At 38.6% G+C, this 21,390-nt stretch overlaps 1 protein-coding gene across 1 annotated transcript in view; it reads left to right on the top strand.

Moving 5' to 3' along the window:
• Positions 1 to 20,863, top strand: part of LOC133607595 (GDNF family receptor alpha-4-like) — a 70,762-nt gene extending 49,899 nt beyond the window's left edge. Inside the window, exons 5-8 of the mRNA XM_061962376.2 lie at positions 513 to 622; positions 5,132 to 5,266; positions 9,319 to 9,452; positions 18,172 to 20,863. Coding sequence (XP_061818360.1) covers positions 513 to 622; positions 5,132 to 5,266; positions 9,319 to 9,452; positions 18,172 to 18,372 — 580 coding nt within the window. The 3' untranslated portion in view covers positions 18,373 to 20,863. The remainder of the gene's footprint in view (positions 1 to 512; positions 623 to 5,131; positions 5,267 to 9,318; positions 9,453 to 18,171) is intronic.
• The last annotated feature ends 527 nt before the right edge of the window (positions 20,864 to 21,390 follow it).

Genomic DNA, 21,390 nt, shown 5'->3' with positions numbered 1-21,390 from the left:
TTTGGTGGGTGCGACTTAAATACCGGTGTGCTCTATAGCCTGGAAAATATGGTAGTCTAGCAATCTTGTGACTTTTTTTTAAATAAATGATTTGTTTGTGTTTTTTATCGAAAGGAAACAACACCAAACACTCAGAGAAACATGCTTTTCATTTTCATTAGAAAAGAATCAATGCATAACAATGTATTTGTTAGTGGCAGTGATGCAATAAAAGCAGTTATTTGGGCCAGTAACGACACACAAAATATTTTTTTAGAAGCTCATGTATTGCATTGTGCACTCTGCTTTCATCTACCAGACCATTCAAATGCATGAGAAAAAACCCAGAAGACATCCAGTGGGATACTTTGTGGCAGTCGACAGCCATGCATTTCTATTTCATTCGGTTTTTATTGTTTGCTAGACATAAAGCATAATTACTATATCTGACCATCAACGCACATTTAGAATCCAGCATTTGCGGACTCGTGAAAACAAGTTTTCACTGTTATGGTTTTGTGTGTGTGCTTCAGATCCCGCTTTGCTGATTTCCAACACAACTGTCAGCCAGCTCCTCTCTCAGCTTCTGGCTGCATGCGAGAGAGCAGAGCCATGTGCCTCAAGGCCTACGCTGGACTCATAGGTGAGTCAATGAAAGGGGAGAGGAAATAGTTCTGGGACCAAATTGGAAAGCTGCACCACGGATTATTAGAAATCACCAGCAGGTGTCTTGCAGTGATATTTGGCTTTTATCATCCTTGCTTTCATCCACAAAGTGACTCTTTATGGTTCGGCAACTAGCAATTGCTGTCTGCAACCACTGCTTTTCAATCTGTCACAGCACCAACATATCATATGCACCATATAGGTTCTCTGGTAGCTTTCAATGTGTCACAAGACAAGAATAACAAAATCAAACATGCTTAAACTTGTTTGCAATATTTATGATATTTTCTCCAATACTGGAATACCCACATGGATGGACATTATTGCTTGGTCAATTCGTTTTCAGTAGTGCTTGACAGGTGTAGGGTCTTATGTCATGATCAACAATCTATATCCACTTATATGTTGGACTAAAGCCCAGTCAGATACAGTATAGCACGATATCCACCTGAGAATCAGCATCCTGTTCAGTGGACATCGATGTTTGGCATAACATGGCTATTTCTTCCCGAAATCTGACTCGCGGGGGCCCAACGAGTTTCACTGACTCACGACTGCTCAACAAAGGCTTGGTTTTTACTGACTCAAATGTACTCAACAGAAATTGGAGTTTCACTAAATCACTGGTGCTTGTATAAACTGGAGTTAACACAGACTCACAGGTGCTCTACAGAAACTGGAGTTTCGCTGACTTTTCTGGTGCCCGACAGACACTGGAGTTTCACTGACACTTGACGAAGACTGTTGTCTCCCTGATTCATGGGTGATCGAAGAGGAATGAAGTTCGACTGACTCACAGTACTCGACAGAGACTGGAGTTTCACTGACTCGAGGAAGCTTGACAGGGACTGCAATTTTACTAACTCTTGGGTGCATGACAGAGACTGCAGTTTCACAGATTTTTCGTGTGCTCGACTGACACTGGAGTTTCACTGACTCACAGGAGCTCGACAAACACTGAAGTTTCATTGACTCACAGGTGCTCAACGAAGACTGGATTTTCACTGACTCTAAGGTACTCAACAGAAACTGGAGTTTCACTAGCTAACACGTGCTTGACGTAGACTGGAGTTTCACAGACTCACAAGTGCTCTACAGAAACTAGAGTTTTGCTGACTTTTCAGGTGCTCGACAGACACTGGAGTTACACTGACACTTGACGAAGACTGTTGCCTGATTCATGGGTGATCGAAGAAGAATGAAGTTCGACTGACTCACAGTACTCGACAGAGACTGGAGTTTCACTGACTCGAGGAAGCTTGACAGGGACTGCAATTTTACTAACTCTTGGGTGCTTGACAGAGACTGGAGTTTCACTGACTCACAGGAGCTCGACAAACACTGAGGTTTCACTGACTCACAGGTGCTCGACAGAGACTAGAGTTTCACTGACTCACAGGTGCTCGACAGAGACTGGAGTTTCACTGACTCGCGGGTGCTTGACAAAAACGGGAGTTTCACTGACGTATAGGTGCTCAACAGAGACTAGAGTTTCACTGACTTACAGGTCCTCAACAAAGACTGAAGTGTCACGACTTACGGGTGCTCGACAAAGACTGGAGTTTTACTGACTCCTCGGTGCTCAACAAAAGAGAACTTTCACTGACTGACTGGTGCTATATTGTCGCAGTAATGTTTTGGTTATTGTAATTCTATCTGGACATGGTTATATCATTTAAATGTGGGTCAATTGAAATGCAAACGGTGTCTGCCGTGTGACAAGACACCGTTTGGAAACAATAAAGGTATAAACAATAAACAATAAAATAATAAACATTTACTAAATATTTCTGTATAAACAACTCGTTTCACAACGTACTTATGTGCGGCTTATAGTCCGGTGTTGTTAATGTATGGAAAAATACAGTTTTCTTCTAAAAGGGTGCGGCTTAAATTACGGTGCGCTTTATAGTCTGGAAAATACAGTATTTTTTTCACAGTGGTTCAGAGTCAATATTTTACCTCTGAATTGTGTAACGCTAACTTTTGCGGGCCTGGTTAAATGCGGCGCACGTTTTTGGGCATTGTTACGAGTGCATCAAGTCCCCGGTTCACTATAGTGAGTGCCTCATGAGAACTGGAGTCAATAGAAAAATTCAGGTTTCCCATCCCTATTAGGTCGACAGGTGCTCAGCTTGCTAGTTAATGGTGAAAATTAACTTTAACTTACCATGGGCGTTCCTTACGTCAAAGTTCACAAGAAACTAGGGATGGGTACCGTTAACATTTGATTTGATCCGTACTGGTTCCCAGTACCTGGAAATCAATACCGGTACTCAACGGTACCAATTTTCGTTACTTTTGTGTGTGTTCATGTGGTAAAAAAAATGTTTTTGTGTAATAATAAAATCCTAACATGTTTAAATTTAACATATGTATTTCTCTTAATTGAGTGATCATTAAATATATCAAAACAATATCCAAATATTTGTATAGTAACATGTTTGCAATTGTTTTGCAAATGTCTTCAACATAAAAACACTTAGCTGCAACAATGCAGTCATTGTTTTTTTCTCAGTATTGTACAAAAAAAAACCCGGCTCCATGTACTCTTTTCTTTTTCCATCTGGAAAATATGTGATGGCGTCCATGGAGGCATTTAAGGCAATTTAGTTAAAAACAAATAAGCAAAATAGGATGGAGAAAAATAAAGACCAATTAAATATTTTTCAAAAGTATTAAACTACAAATGAAAGTGAAGCTAAAACTTTACATTAACATTACAAAGTACAGTACAAGGAACTGAACTGATTTTAACTATTGCAAGTTAAAATGCAAAACTAACGTATTCTAATACAATAGACTTTTTACCTGGAGCAGACGTGGAGGATGATGACGTCGCTGTTATCGTCACCAAATGTTAACGCCATTTCTTCCCCGTGTTGTTGGCTGCAGCCAAATGCAGGAGTTGCAGCTGTACATCTAACTTGGTTGCACTCTTCAGCCATGAGAAAAATCCTGTGTTTAACCAGGCGCTTCCTCACATTGGAAGTATTCCCGCCACTTGCCTTGGATTTTGGCGTCACAATTATTGCAGCCAGCGTAATATGCGTCAGCATCGCATTTGGGAAAGACAAACCACACTTAAGATTGTTTTCTATTTGGCAGGTTGGGTTTTTGCCATGAAACATTGATGGGTTGTAAGATTACTAAGAGCTTGTCCGCTTCGAAATCGCCTGTTTTTCTCTCAAGTGCCAGCAAGTAGTCAAATTTTTGACCACTCCTCTTGACAAAATTGGTGCAGTTCATCTAAATGTGTTGGTTTTCTGACATGGACTTGTTTCTTCAGCATTGTCCACACGTTTAAGTCAGGACTTTGGGAAGACCATTCTAAAACCTTAATTCTAGCATGATTTAACCATTCCTTTACCACTTTTGATGTGTTTGGGGTCATTGTCCTGTTGGAACACCCAACTGCGCCCAAGACCCAACCTCCGAAGAATTTGGAGGTAATCCTTCTTTTTCATTGTCCCATTTAAAGCACCAGTTCCATTGGCAGCAAAACAGGACAATGACCCCAAACGCACGTCAAAAGTGGTAAAGAAATGGCTAAATCAGGCAAGAATGAATGTTTTAGAATTGCCTTCCCAAAGTCCTGACTTAAACGTGTGGACAATGCTGAAGAAACAAGTCAATGTCAGAAAACCAACAAATTTAGCTGAACTGCACTAGGGCTGCAACTAACGATTAATTTAATAATCGATGAATCTGTCGATTATTACTTCGATTAATCGATTAATAATCGGATAAAAGAGACAAACTACATTTCTATCCTTTCCAGTATTTTATTGAGAAAAAAACCCAGCATACTGGCACCATACTTATGTTGATTATTGTTTCTCAGCTGTTTGTACATTTTGCAGTTTATAAATAAAGGTTTATAAAAAATTAAAAAATTAAAAACTTTGCCTCTGCGCATGCGCATAGCATAGATCCAACGAATCGATGACTAAATTAATCGCCAACTATTTTTATAATCGATTTTAATCGATTTAATCGATTAGTTGTTGCAGCCCTAAACTGCACCAATTTTGTCAAGAGGAGTGGTCTAAAATTCAATCAGAAGCTTGCCAGAAGCTTGTGGATGGCTACCAAAAGCGCCTTATTGCAGTGAAACTTGCCAAGGTACATGTAACCAAATATTAACATTGCTGTATGTATACTTTTGACCCAGCAGATTTGGTCACGTTTTCAGTAGACCCATAATAAATTCATAAAAGAACCAAACTTCATGAATGTTTTTTGTGACCAACAAGTATGTGCTCCAATCACTCTATCACAAAAAAATAAGAGTTGTAGAAATGATTGGAAACTCAAGACAGCCATGACATTATGTTCTTTACAAGTGTATGTCAACTTTTGATCGTGACTGTACATCGCAAATATCGTCTGTAGTCTGCTTATTCTATTCCAGGAAATGAACATCTTAGCTGTGGGAAATCGGTTGTTTTTTCAATGTTTAAAAACAGGATGCTGTGTTTTGCAGGCACAATCATGACTCCCAACTACGTGAGCAACAGCAGCACAGAGGTGTCCCAGTGGTGCACGTGTGACGGCAGCGGCAACGAATGGCAGGGCTGCCAGCGCATCCTGCACATGTTCAAAAACAACATTTGTCTGCGTGAGTGTCATTTGCTAGGCAAAGCCTTCAGGACGATTTCAAGGAAGCTGAAATATTTTTATTATACTTTTTTGTGCCGAAGTGCAGATTTAATACCATTTACACAAGAAGTGTAAGACCTTCGATGAGCAAGATCATGTCTTTCTTCCTCTTCTCAAGGATCAATACTACAGTATATAAATTAATTGTGGCAATAACTTAGCGGGGGGCGGGGGGGTCAGTGTAGAGCAGGGGTGTCCAAACTTTTTCCACTGAGGGCCGCATACTGAAATATCAAAAATATTCGAGGGCCCTTTTCATATTTTTCATTTTCAAAACCTTTAATATATATATATATATATATATATATATATATATATATATATATATATATATATATATATATATATATATATATATATATATATATATATATATATATATATATATATAAAAAATTTCTAACCTTTAGTGCTCCCCTCATGTTTGGTCCTTTGGGAACCCAGGAGGGTTAAATATTACACCTTCTTGTTTTTTTATTTAACGCTTAAATCTGTACATCAACTTCAGGTCTATCAGTCGATGTATACATTTAATTTTTATTTATTTATGTTTCATGCCCTTTTGTCAGAGCTGCTTTTTATGCCAAAAACACAAAATATGCAATATTTTCCCCAAAAATGTTTCAAAGAGAAATATTTGATGTGACGTAATTGGAGCCTTAAATAGTTCATAGTGTTGGTTTAAATTATTATTATTATAATTTTTTTGTTCAATGACATTTGAAATTCCCAGTAAAATTCTTGGACATCCAAAAGGCCTCCCACTCAAAAAGTGTTAAATATGTCTTTTTTTTTTTTTTTTTCAATGCCTAAGTCTCTAGATCAACGTCAGATCTATCTGTAGATTCTAAGTTTTTACAATTTTTTTCATGTTTAAAAAAAAGAAGAAAATATGCCCCTTTTGTCAAAGAAAAGTATGTTTTTTTTATACGGCAAACACAAATTATACAATGTTTTTCCCAAAAATGTGAAGTCATTGGAGCTTTGAATAGATCAATGATTCACAACAACATTGATTTTGTTTCATTACTTTTTGAGCAATGACTGCTATAAAGAATAAAACAGCCTGCATGTCAGCTTTGTGGTTTTAGAGGCAAGCAACATTGCAACTTTTTCTCGTTCCATTTCACCAGTTTGCTCTTCTATTCCACTTTTTTAATGTTTTTTGTTTGTTGTTTTTAATAGCATTTGTGGAATGTGCCGTTAAAAAATTGGCTGTGGGTTACAAATGGCCCCCAGGGCACACTTTGCACACCCCTAGTGTAGAGCTTTACTTCAGTATCATGCTCTGCTTCCGACTGTCACAGCATATGTTAGCATTCATGTTTGCCTCAATAAACCGCAGCTCCCCAGTGCTAGAAGGACTCATGCAGAGCTACCATCAACATGGGAAGGCACAGTTGTCTTGGTACTTACTTGTGCTTGCAGCAATGGCTGTATGTTTAGCCGTTTTCAGTAGATTGCAGTATACAACACGGGTCCTCAATAGACCCCCAGATTATATCAAAAATTGTTCATTTATGGAGGAGACCCATTAAGAATGACTGGAAAGTAAGAGATCTTGGGTTTAAATCCCATCAAACCATTATTATTATTATTTTTGGGTTTAAATCCTAATCCTAAACATATTATGTTTATGTTACTATTTTAATTATTTATTTAATACTATTGACACTACTCGAGTCTCCTGAGAAAAAATGTTGTCCTGTGGACAAATGTTTTTAAAGACGCCTGGTATACTCACAGACAATCTAAACACCAAGGGCTCCATTTGATTGATTGATTGATTGAGACTTTTATTAGTAGGTTGCACAGTGAAGTACATATTCCGTACAATTGACCACTAAATGGTAACACCCGAATAAGTTTTTCAACTTGTTTAAGTCAGGGTCCACTTGATTCATGATACAGATATATACTATCATATATGCTATCATCATAATACAGTCATCACACAAGATAATCATCAGGGTGTATACATTGAATTATTTACAAAGATCTAAATACCTTGCGCTAAACAGCGCGTGCAATCTGTTGAATAGCATGTACTATTAGTGAGCGTGTTGCGTGTGATCTACTAAGACTGCGTGTGCAATTGAAAAATGGTGCAGACCGCCTTATTTAAATGAGGATTTTGCTTGTACTATATGAGGCATCACCACAGAGACACCATTTTACAAGCAGTCCTGCAGTGCATCTACATTGACACCACCCTTTTTTTCTCTTTTTTTTTTACTGCTGAATGTGCATTGGAGGGAGGCAGCACTTACTCCGCTGAATATGTAAACAATGCATACAAGTTTTTACCATATAGAATATATGTTAGTAATATATATTCCATGTGAAGAAATGAAAATATTGAATGACACCAAAACACATCAATTACATTTATTTCAAACAGCCCCTTAAGATTAAATAAATTATAAAAGCATATTGCTGAATAGACAATGTTTCTAATATTTTTTATTTCTGATGGCTCAGAATAATCACACAAACACATAGGACGGAAGGATTCTTTGTCCATCGTGTGTCTTTGCAGCAAGAGCACTCCTTTCTCAAAGCTGTTTGTGCAACTGTATCAGTTTGCGCATCCTGCTAAATAAAATGCAAAGTAGTGATGTGTTGGTAAATCAAATTCCACAAGCTGTATACTAAAATAAAAGTATAGTAAAATATAAATATAGTAAAATAAAAAAGCATCAATGGCAGCACGGTGGAAGAGGGGTTAGTGCATCTGCCTCACAATACGAAGGTCCTGAGTAGTCTTGGGTTCAATCCCGGGCTCGGGATCTTTCTGTGTGGAGTTTGCATGTTCTCCCCGTGACTGAGTGGGTTCTCTCCAGGTACTCCGGCTTCCTCTCACTTCCAAAGACATGCACCTGGGGATAGGTTGATTGGCAGCACTAAATTGGCCCTAGTGTGTGAATGTGAGTGTGAATGTTGTCTGTCTATCTGTGTTGGCCCTGTGATGAGGTGGCGACTTGTCCAGGGTGTACCCCGCCTTCCGCCCGATTGTAGCTGAGATAGGCTCCAGCGCCCCCCGCGACCCCAAAGGGAATAAGCGGTAGAAAATGGATGGATGGATGGAAAAAAGCATCATAATTAAATTATCCCCTCAACTCCCCCCAAAATGGATTAACTCGCTGGAATAAAAAAGACAATATAACATACATCCATAAACGTGGACGCATGTGAAAAAGTGCAATATATTTATCTGTACAGTAATCTATTTATTTATTTATATATATTTATGTATTATATATATATATATATATATATATATATTTATATATTATATATTATTTATATATGCACCTTATTGCTTTTTTATTTTGCACTACCATGAGCTTATGTAACGAAATTTCGTTCTTATCTGTGCTGTAAGTTCAAATTTGAATGACAATAAAAAGGAACTCTAAGTCTAAGTCTAATATATTTAAATCTTCTCCTCCCAGTATTGTGGGTGTTTTGAAGATCAGCATATGTTTCGCAAAATAATAAAGACAAAGATGTAAAATGGATTGCACGCCTTATTCTGCACACTTAAGAGACACAACCCACTTTGCACACGTTTAGTCAATCAGCTTTGCGTGTGCTATCAAGTTTGCACATGTTTTAGTACATGCAAACCTTCAGTAAATCAGGCCCTAACTGCTGTAAAATAGAAGTTTCATTTCTAAGGTGTTAAAAAAAGGTTGCTTAACTGCAAAGGGTGTACAGTACTTTCTTTTGAGAAATTGTAAGTGGTTTGGGGTATATTTTTATAAATTGCAGTATGAGGTGCAATATCGAACCAAACCACTCGTTGCTACTTTGCGTAGGTTGGCGCAGTCTTGATTATTGCACTAAACATAGTGCATTATAAAGTAAAGAAGGAGGAATAAAAGTTGAGACACATCATAGTTTTACTGCAGTTGTCACAAATACAGCCCAGAGGACAGAAGTCATAATAATTTGGTGCTACTGAATAATGAACCATGATAAAGACGCCCTCTGCTGCCTCTGCCTCAGGTGCTGCCATCAGCTCCATGGGAATCTCCGTGCCGCCCCCCGCTGAGAGCAGCTCCGCTCCATCCCCCAAGCCCTCGCCGAGAGTCCACCAGGAGACGGGCCACGGCGTCAACACTCTCCCGGAATTCACCAGCGTGAGTAAGCCCGTGAAACACGCCACAAGCTCAATGGAAGACAAAGTGACTAAAACGGCCTCAGCCGAGACTACAGCAGTGTTTTGGGCCCAGCATCCTCCCCTGTAACCTCAGATTAGGCGCTGCCCTTCAATCTCCTCCCACCCTTTGTGGCTGCGGATTAGTTGAAGGTGTATTTTTAATATTCATGTATGCACACCCCTCTGCTCTATATTTCTCTTCTGTTAATCCTCCCACAACACCCCATTGCTGCAAAACCCTGCCGCTGGTGGGATGCATTCCACATTCATACAAACTGTTTATTTAATGACGAGTTCCTTTATTATTTGACATTGCGGAATAAGTTTAGGCACGCTTGATATGTTAAGAAGTGTTAGACCTGTGACTCTTTCCAGCCTCCCTGAAGGTAGTTTTTGTCATGGTCAGTGCAATGCAGTGACAGCCAGATGAGCTATCCATATGCAGACGCGCATGCATCAGTTCACTCAATTACCTTTAAAGATTAGCGGAGAAAATTGCACATCCTTAAATTTACTTTTTCAAGAAAGCTTCACCACATAGGTCGACAGCTGGGCGAGCGGCTCTCCATGGTGACAGCTGCTTCCTGTTCACATCACAGAGCAGCAAATGTGTTTACAGAGTACACCGTAAGTTCCATCCCCTACAGCTGCAAATAGAACCTTTTCAGTGGAGTCTGATTGGCCAATAGCCCTGATGAAAGGAGACAGCAAAACACCGTGCCTTTCCCGGAAAGATCTAATTACGTTCTTTAGTAGAAAGTAAGTTATTTGACTGAATTACAATCTAATGCTGATATCATATCTGATGATCGGGTCACAGTTCTGTTGTCAGCAATTGAGCAAGAAGGAAAGTGGAACAAAATTAAATAGGAACTTTTAGTCAGATTTTGATATCCAAACACAAAAAAGGCAATAATGTTGGACATTTTTTAACTGAAGTGTAGTGATTACAATAAAAAATTGCGGAAAAGTAACACATATTAGAAAAAAATATATATATACAATGTTTAATTTATAGCATTGAAAATAAAATATAGATTTTTTAAAAGGCCTAGTAAATCAGAATAATTAAACAAAGTTCAGTTTAATTCTTAGAAATGTTGTGATGGAAATAACGTACTTACCTAAAATTGAGCAACTTAAGTTATAAAAAGGCCGAACTCATCCATATCCAAGATTTGGCAGGTTTCTGTAGGTGTGCTAATTACAGTCTAAAGAGCTTCTCAATTATTTGCTGTCATGACCCCCCTGTTGGACAGAAAATCACAGCAACCCCCCCTGAAAGTAAATACTTTTAAGAACTTGATCATATATATTTATTTATCTGTACAATGCACAGTGTGAGTTACATTTTTTAATTATGATCACCTTATTATCAAAGTACATGAATATAATGAGCAGAGATAACATATGCAACATTTTCAACCAATTTCCATGTTAAGTTTATTAAGTCAATTTAGAAAAGACTAATCAAAATGTATGATTCCCAATACACAGAAAAAAGTACAAATGATTCACTAGGTTGTACTTTTTTTTTTTTTTCAAAAAGAGTTATGATTTTTTGTTTGTTTCGTGCAAAATATGCAAGAGTATTATATATATTGTAGCTTTATAGAAGGGATGAACGTGCATATTTGCATTTAACATTAAGTGTATCCAGAAACTATTTTCCAAAAAAGCCTTGAACACTGACACATTTCAAACTGTCAACTATCAGCTTGAGTATTTTTTCTGAAACACAATTAACCTTTCCTAGCTCTTTCAAACTTCTATCGCAGCATTTATCTGTTTTATATGAACACATTCAACTTAAATGCAATGTTCTAACACGTTGTCAGATGCACAGAAAATCTAAAGAAGGGAGATGATTCTGCTTGTATTTAGTAGCTGCAGTGAGCCATTTTCACACTGCACATCCTTTCAAAATCTGGTCTTTAAACTTCATTGTTCTACTCTTAACTCTTGCTCAATGTTAAGGTGGGATCTGTACTTAGTTTTTTATGGCAGCAGAACATTAGAAAAAAAGCACCTCACAGAGATAGGATGTTGCAGAGGGTAGTGAAATAGCATAAAACACAGCGGTCTTTCCTCATTTCCTACTGTAGCTACTGTGAATCCAAAGACTGTGTATACTTTGTCGTACTTTCAGGTCTTTTTTATTCTAGTTATCATCACTTGTTTTTCTTGCCACTGACGACAACTGATTTTTTATTTTCATCCTGTCACAAACTTCTCTATCTTTGTTAGCGCTGTACCTTTGTGTTCCTGTGTACTTACTACTTTTACTGGGTAGAACAGGGCGCCTATTGATTAGATCGAAGACTGTTGCCACCTAGCTGCCGCATTGTGTATCGTTCTAGCAGTAAATACTAGAGTGTAAACACACATAACTAAAATCTCCCCTGGATGTAGCTTGTACTGAGCAATATGTTGATCGGCTGACCAAAAATCATCCCTTCTCTGCAGTAAGAAAACCAAACACAGTTTTTTTAAACAGACAATGGGCCCCATTCAGCAATTCCTAACTTTCCTCTTATCTTTCTTCCTAAGTGATTTCCTAGGAGGAGTCCATTCAAATTCATGACGTGTTCTTAAACGGCCAAATTGTTCCCACCTGCTGTTCTTAAGTTGCTGAATGCCAAATGGTTAGTGCGTGTGTGTCTATCATAATTTGCATATAAACACGCCCTTATTTCCCCAATATACATATGTAAACACCCTTAATTCCGTAATTTGCATAGGTAAACACTAGGGCTGTGAATCTTTGGGTGTCCCACAATTCGATTCAATATCAATTCTTGGGGTCACGATTCGATTCAAAATCGATTTTTTTTTTTTCAATTCAACACGATTCTCTATTCAAAAACGATTTTTTCACGATTCAAAAGGATTCTCTATTCATTCAATACATAGGATTTCAGCAGGATCTACCCCAGTCTGCTGACATGCAAGCAGAGTAGTAGATTTTTGTAAAAAGTTTTTATAATTGTAAAGGACAATGTTTTATCAACTGATTGCAATAATGTAAATTTGTTTGAACTATTTAATGAACCAAAAATATGACTTATTTTATCTTTGTGAAAATATTGGACACAGTGTGTTGTCAAGCTTATGAGATGCGATGCAAGTGTAAGCCACTGTGACACTATTGTCCTTTTCTTTTTTTTTTATAAATGTCTATTGATAATGTCAATGAGGGATTTTTAATCACTGCTATGTTAAAATTGTAACTAATATTGATACTGTTGTTGATAATATTCATTTTTGTTTCACTACTTTTGGTTTGTTCTGTGTCGTGTTTGTGTCTCCTCTCAATTGCTCTGTTTATTGCAGTTCTGAGTGTTGCTGGGTCGGGTTTGGTTTTGGAATTGGATTGCATTGTTATAGTATTGCTGTGTATTGTTTTGTTGGATTGATTAATTTAAAAAAATAAAAAAATAAATAAATGAACAAATTTTAAATAAATTAATTAAAAAAATAAAAATAGATTTTTTTTAAATGAGAATTGATTCTGAATCGCACAACGTGAGAATCGCGATTCGAATTTGAATCGATTTTTTCCCACACTCCTAGTAAACACCCTTAATTCCCATATAAGGGCACAATTCCGGCGGAAAAGCCGAACATCAAACACACGGAGAAAACACAAACAGATTACAGAAGAGAAATTCGTATTATCCCACGGGGGAAATACATAATGTCAAAACGTAAGTTTAAGAAAGGGGGGACTGCTGAGGTTCAATAAATAAAGGTTCAAATAAATATTCGTCACTTCAGGCAAATAGGTCTACATGGTCGTGAAATATGCACTCCCTCCCTAGGGCTCGATCTGGGGCATCTTGCAGTAGCAGCAAAAGCATTACCATTGTGTGAGTTGAGTTGCAACAGGGTGTGAGAGGCCTGTTGGTCTTTTAGAGAGTCACCAATCACTAAATCAAAGCCCCGGTAATTGATGATTTGTGTGCGTGTGTGTGTGTGTGTGTGTGTGTGTTTGAAATTTATTTTGAAATGTCCATATATTGCTAATTTTGCTATATGTCTGTCTATCTATGCATCCATCCATCCATCCATCCATCCATCTATCCACCCATTCATGATATTAATTTAACATTAGACAATAGAAGTAAGGGAACTTGTCACACTTAAGAACAAATAGGCCATCCTAAGAGTGCTCTGGAGCACTCGTAGATTTTGTTCTTACCTACGAACAAATCCCAGCTAAGAAAACATTGGTGAATGCAAACATCTCCTTAAAAACTTCGTAAGTGGACCAAACAACAAAATTTGTTTGAAATTTGAACGGTTGCTGAATGGGGCCCATTGACTATTGCATAGACACATTTTAGTGACACATACATTGATCAGCCAACATCACATTAGCTAACGTATGAACAACTGAAGTCCGGTATCAACTTGTTGCTATGCCTCAGCACCACCAATTGACACCCGGGGACAGAAGAATTGTGTTTTCAGGTTGTTCACTCATCCATCCCGTCCTTGTGATTGCAGTCTCTCTTTATTGCCGATGGCCAATTTCTTCACATCTGATACAAATGTTCATATAGACTCAATGAGAAGGTGGTTGTTTTTTCTACTTTCAAGGTCACTGTAAGATCACAATTTCTTTTCTTGCCTTAATATTTTTTCCTACCTTTGGGATTTCCTTGAATAGGTTGTTAATTTAGGAGGAATATAAGGATAGTGTTTTAGTGATGGAAGCGTCAGAGGTCAATGTCAGCAGGATGGTTTTGCATGCATCTTATCCCTTTTCAATAAATAAGGTAGGTATCTATAAATATGAATGCATTTATTTCATGTGAAAAACGAAAACATTGTAATGTTGTTGGTTTTTAGCAAGAACAAAATAACCTGTATCTCCATACTAAGGGAGTTTGTGTAGATTAAATGTATCTGGAAAAACTCAGAAATTTTATTTTGGTTAGTTTTCAGATTGAATTAACAAGCAGGGATCTCCAAACTATTAATGATATATTAGTATTAATAATTTCTTATATTAATACTACATTATTTATAACATTATATTATTATAATATAATATTATATTATATTATATTATGTTATATTAATATTAATAATAATTGTAAGCTTACTGCTTAAACTTTTCCTGAAAAATGTAAAAAAGTATTTTTTGATTTAAAGATAAAAAACGGACTTTCCATAGTGAACCCCCATTATCTACATCAGGGGTGTCCAAGCATTTTGACTTGGGGGCTGCATTGGGCTAAAAAATGTGCTTGACTGCATGCAAAATAACAAAATTATATATATATATATATATATATATATATATATATATATATATATATATATATATATATATATATATATATATATATACTATACATATATATATATGTGTGTGTACATATTATATTAATGAAATAGATGTATGAATAATAATGAATTTATTTGGATATTAAGAGGATGTGAAAGTTTGACTTCTAATTTGTTTACTTCTGTGACAACCTCCTTAAAATTTTGTAATCAATCAGAAATATCTGTCAGCTGAAATGTGCCAAAGATGAATAAGTGTGGAGACTGGAGAGTGTTTAGCAAGTTTTCCCTCATGCTGTGCAATGGTTGTAATTTAGATTTTTTTATTGTGCATGGACATTTTTTTTATAATGTCCACAAAGTTCAGTAAGCAGTTTGATATGTGTGCTGATATTTTGTGTTCGTTGGATTTGATTTGTTGCACCATGACTAGGGAAGGTTGTTTGCATTGGGTCATATAAGTAAATGCTGCACACAGTTAATTTCAGAGCATAATTTAAGATCATTAAACTGAACTACTTATGTTGTCCATATAGTTGGCGAAAAAATGGTAGCATCAAAATTTGTCCAACTATTAAAATTAATGCAATCTCCCTGCGGGTAAAATTCCTTATTAAACGCATGGTGGCCCGCAGGTCAAATTGAAGAGGTTGATGAGCTGCATAATTTGGACACTCCTAGCTTCTACATCTTTAAGCAACATTTAAACCAGTGTGGGTGGCACTGGGAGCAAGGTGGGGAAAGTGTCTTGCCCAAGGACACAACTGCAGTGACGAGGCAGAAGCTGGGATTGACCCTGGAACTCTCAAGTTGCTGGCATGGCCGTTTTACCATCTGAGCCACACCTCCCACACAGTTTTTCAAAAAACTAAGATTTTGTCAAGTAATAATAATGTCCTTAGTGTATATTACGGTACTTTGTTTATTTGGGTGGAGGGGAAAACAAAAACATGTTTGTTAACTCATTAAATTAAGAGATACAGTAGTGCTTCAATTTACAAGCTAAATTGGTTCTGTGATGAAGTTCTTAACTCAAAACACTTGTCCCATTGAAATATTTTGAAATACATTTTTTTCAGATAAGTAATATTGTATGAAAAACAATACAATAGAATGTACTACTAACAACCACAGTAGTTTAAAAAAGTAATTCACCTTGGAGAGTGGACTTTTACGGTATCTCCTTGCAGCTGCTTTTACGTCAGTCAAACACATGTTGCACATGGACAGAAATCAATCCAGGCATGCAGGTTTAAAAAAAAAAAAATCTTCTTTAGGGCAACACAGCGCATCAGCGACTATTGCAGCATGTGACAACATAGATTGCACATTGTGAACTGAATATTGCAGGACCCCTGTTCTGGGTTAAAAGGACCACATAGGTCTCTCAGGTGCCTTTCTAAAGTTTATCAAACCATTTTCAATCACTAGCCACTGATATATCTCGGTAATCTTTTTACACAAACAATACATTTTATCAACAATTGCACAAAAATAAACATGGTTTAATGGTACAGTGGAGAAGGAGACGACACTGAGACAGGGGCGTCGCTTAGCCTTAGGCGTGTTTATTAGTACAAGAGTATGACGCGTGAAACTAACAAAAATGTGTGGTGTGCGACTTTGTGATTTAACTGACTGGAGAATGTTACCGGCAAATGTTGAGGGTGCGTGTTGTGGAAGTCCAGAGAGGGCAAGGCAGGCTCAGAAGTCCGTGGTCAGGCGAGAGGTCGAGATCCGGGAAGGCAGCAAAAAGTCCAGGGGGAATCTAGGGAGACGAGACACACTGCTCGAATCCAGGGAACAGAGAGAAGCTGCGGGACGACGAAACAGGAGGGGAGGGGAAACACGTAGAGCAAATAGGCACATGGAAGGAGAGCTAGAAACGTGTGGGCTTACTGTACAAATACAAGTAGCTACGTTCTGGCACTGGAACGCAGGACACGCTGGTCTAAATAGTGTGCGGCGTCATCAGTGTCAGGTGCGTTGATTGCAGAGTGAGCGCAGGAGAGGAATGCCCGTGGGCGTGTGCAGAGGTACGCTCAGAGGAGCGCACTGAAGACTGAGCGGCGGCGGGTGCTTGAGCCGTGACACACGGCAGAGAGCATTAATATTTACTATTAAATGACAAACCCTTTGTTGTCCATCAACAGTTTTACTATGGGTCTCACAGCTTCTCCATATTTTCATGGATAAATCTCTGCCGTTTATATATTATATTAACATTCCTGCTCAAAGTTGTTTTGCCAATTTGGCTTCTCTGTCTGTCTTCTCTTAACTCAAAAAACATCCTCTTCTTCTTCTCAGTACTGTCCTTCACACCCGCGTATCTCTCTCATGCTTGGAAACACAAAGTTATGTCCAGCTCTCGCTAATGCCAGTTTGCAAGATCGGATGTTTTGTTCGGATCTTACGGGGGTTCACTGTGACATTTACGACGCCAACTAATGGCGGGGATGCATGTAACTCACATTTTTCCTTGCAATTTAAAGCATAACAATTAGCCGAGGGACAGCTCTTATCTGAAAACACTCTTAAATTGATTAGTTTGTCGCGAGGCTCTCACGTCACACACACACACACACACACACACACACACACACACACACACACACACACACACACACACACACACACACACACACACACACACACGCGGGGCGGTATATCTCGGTTGGTAGAGTCGCCGTGCCAGCAACTTGAGGGTTCCAAGTTCGATGCCCACTTCTGCCATCATAGTCACTGCCGTTGTGTCCTTTACCCACCTGCTCCCAGTGCCACCCACACTGGTTTAAAAAAATGTAACTTAGATATTGGGTTTAACAATGTAAAGCGCTTTGAGTCACTAGAGAAAAACGCTATATAAATATAATTCACTTCACAAAAATTCACTTCACACTTAAAGTTAAAGTTCAAGTCCCAACGAGACACTAGGTGTGGTGAAATTATCCTCTGAATTTGACCCATCCCCATGTTCACCCCCTGAGAGGTGAGGGGAGCAGTGAGCAGCAGCTGTGGCCGCGCTCGGGAATGATTTTGGTGATTTAACCCCCAATTCCAACCCTCGATGCTGAGTGCCAAGCAGGGAGGCAATGGGTCCCATTTTTATAGTCTTTGGTATGACTCGGCCGGGGTTTGAACTCACGACCTTCCGGACACTCTGAGCAGGTGTCAGGGTCACCATCACTTTTCTTTGCTTTCCTCACGCTCATTCAGTCACCAGTCAGGACACATTCATGGCCGCAAAGACAGTCGGAAATGTTGAAAAGTGTTTTAAAAAAAAATGTCCTTAGAAGAGAGTCAAACATGGATGCTAAGGAGCAACCACAACTAACGCGACTATAAGAGGGGCATCTTTAATTGACACTTCTCTTGTAATCTGAACTTGTTCCCCCTGCTAACAGATAGAGACCAGCGAGGACGTGGAGCAAGAGGAGGTTAAGAGCGAAGAATTCAACATCATCCCACCGTATTCAGAGAAAGACTCCAACACTGAGTCGAGGGCCACAGAGAGGCAGCAAGGAGCCGCCGGCCGAGCGGCGCCCTTCTTCCCGCTATTGCTTCTGTCTGCACTCATCCTGGACTTGGACTGTCGGAGCTACTAAAGCCTCCATCTTCTCCTCACGCTCTCCTCTCATTTCCACGTTCAAAAACCATGTCAAGCCTGTGAGGGAAGTTGTGACGAAGCAACGGCTTTCGTTTAAAAGACTCCTTAAGAGTTAAAAGATATCATTCGTGCGGCACTATCAGTGTCTTTAGCTCCAGAGCAGATAGAGGAGTGCATGACTGAACTGAGAAGTGCTGCTGGGGCAAGTAGTCCATCCAGAGCCTGCTTCACACTCTAAAGTACATCCTCTCTTTTTAACAAGAAGCACATTGCCAAAGGCCACACTCACTGTACGTGATCTCCCTCCCCACGAAAAAAAAAAGCGTTGTCCAGTGCAACCAAGCCACAGTACGCCTTCTGAATTCTTTTTCATGACTCATACGGCTTTCCCTCTCCCTCCATCATCCCATGCTGTACAAAGATGGTTTGCTGAATGAGTTCATCATTAATGGGAAGTCCACCTCATGCCACTCCACAACTCTGTTTGAAGAACAAAGGTAGAGGTAACGTACTTATTATTAAGCGCATTAGGATCCGTCCTGGTTGTTGCATTAAATCGATCGCGACTGGACTACTTAGGTTGTGTTAGAAGACGTTTTACCTCTTCACCAGTTCATGCTCAAATACTTCATAGGCCATCTCTCATCTGAGGGGATGCCATAGGGCAGTGCTTTTCAACCACTGTACCGCACACTAGTGTGCCGTGAGAGACAATCTGGTGTGCCGTGGGAGATGATCTAATTTCACCTATTTGGGTTAAAATAATGTTTTGCAAACCAGTAATTATAGTCTGCAAATGATGTGTTGTTGTTGAGTGTCGGTGCTGTCCAGAGCTCGGCAGAGTAACCGTGTAATACTCTTCTATATCAGTAGGTGGCAGCCGGTAGCTAATTGCTTTGTAGATGTCGGAAACAGCGGGAGGCATTGTGCAGGCAAAAAGGTGTCTAATGCTTAAACCAAAAATAAACAAAATGTTAGTGCCCCTAAGAAAAGGCTTAGGGAAGGCTATGCAGAAACTAAAACTGAATTGGCTACAAATTAAAAACAGAATGCTGGACGACAGCAAAGACTTACTGTGGAGCAAAGACGGTGTCCACAAAGTACATCCGAACATGACATGACAAGCAACAATGTCCCCACAAAGAAGGATAAAAACAACAGAAATATTCTTGATTGCTAAAACAAAGTAGATGCGGGAAATATCGCTCAAAGGAAGACATGAAACTGCTACAGGAAAATACCAAAACAAGAGAAAAAGCCACCAAAATAGGAGCACAAGACAAGAACTAAAACACTACACACAGGAAAACAGCAAAAAACTCCAAATAAGTCAAGTACACCTACTTTGAGACAAGAGCTATAGTAATGTGTGCTCGGTTATGGTTTAAAGTCATATCCAACAATTGCGACAACGACTTTTTACTGTCAACTGAGTTTCTTTTTTTAATTATTTCTGCTGGTGGTGTGCCTCCGCATTTTTTCAACACAACAAATGTGCCTTGGCTCAAAAAAGGTTGAAAAACGCTGCCGTAGGGATCCAGAGTATTTTTCCTCTTAACGGTTGTTAAGATAAACTCCACGGTGTCTTAGCGACTGTGGTTCTGCAGCACAACGGAGTGAAACCACTCCTCTTGGGGGATAAATACTTTGGATCCATCACCATGCCCTCAGACCTAAGATAAGAGGTGAAATGTCTTCTAAAGTGAGGTATCCACATAAAGACTATTGAGCTTATTTTGGTCCCCATTTATCCCCTTCCGACCAAAGACGGCAAAAGCTTGAATATGGTATGTCTCATATAAGATTTTACACCAAAAAAGGATCTACCGTAAATTCCCGACTATAAGCCACTACTTTTTTCCTAAACTTTGAACCCTGCGGTTTAAAAAACGGTGATAGATTTTTCTTTGCCGACGACCATAATGCAAATAGTTTTCAAAGAAAAACATGCAACTACACTAAAAAGGTGTCTTATTGTTTGTGCTACGGCGCCATCTTTTGGACAAGTTCGCTCACTGCAGGTGCTGCAGTGCCCTTCTGTTTAGAGCTTTCAACTGGAAGTACAAGTGCCATTCCGTCTTTTAGTTGTCGAAAGGATTCTTCGTTAATCACTCCAAGCAACCGTTTGTAGGTTTCACATTACAACTAAAACAATTCATATTTACTAAACCATCCCATGTGTGACGTCTGTAGGAGTGTTTTCATGCATATTCGTACGTTCTATCGTAATGTAATGAAGATAGCGTGGTTAGCATGAACTAATATGCTAACATGTTTACAAGTGTCTGTGTTAGTATTATTAACTTACAATGGCATTCTTTTTGTATTGTTTCAATTTCGTAAATTCACCAAAACGTCACCGTGGAGTTACGAGTCTGTTGTGCTGATTGGAGAGCTAGCCTCAGCAGCTAGTGGGTCCATGACGATATGCTTTCTGTTTGGTTTGATCAACCGTTTTACTACTGTGTTACAGGCACAGTTTGGAAACAATTAAGGTATGTAAATAAACATTTACAAAATCTTTCTGTGTAAATAACTCATTTCACAATGTATATATCTGCAGTTTATAGTCCTGTGCGAAGAATATTTGAAAATATATTTTTTTGCGCTCTATAGCACGGAAAATACAGATTTATTATTCATCCTACTATATTCAAATTTTGCCAACTTTCTCCCCAGTTTTCATTTGATCGGAACGGTTCGACACCCGTGCCACCATTTTTTTTCTTCCCAGATTACCAGGAATTCCAGCTTTTAAACACCACTGTTTTAGCCTTTTTCCCCCCACAATGGGGAAATTACATTGTTGCAGTGCAGGTTTTTACATACAGTAACAGAAGTAAAGCGTAATGAAAAACTAAAAAAATAGTAATAAATAGCACATATTGCTCACTAATATGTACCGTATTTTTCGGATTATAAGTCGCAGTTTTTTTTCATAGTTTGGCCGGGCTCCAGTGTGATTTATATATGTTTTTTTCCTTCTTTATTATGCATTTTCGGCAGGTGCGACTTA

This window comes from Nerophis lumbriciformis, linkage group LG09 (genome assembly GCF_033978685.3).
Source record: "Nerophis lumbriciformis linkage group LG09, RoL_Nlum_v2.1, whole genome shotgun sequence".
Classification (NCBI taxonomy): domain Eukaryota; kingdom Metazoa; phylum Chordata; class Actinopteri; order Syngnathiformes; family Syngnathidae; genus Nerophis; species Nerophis lumbriciformis.
Note: the sequence above shows the minus strand (reverse complement) of the source record. Positions and strands in the feature narration are given on the sequence as shown.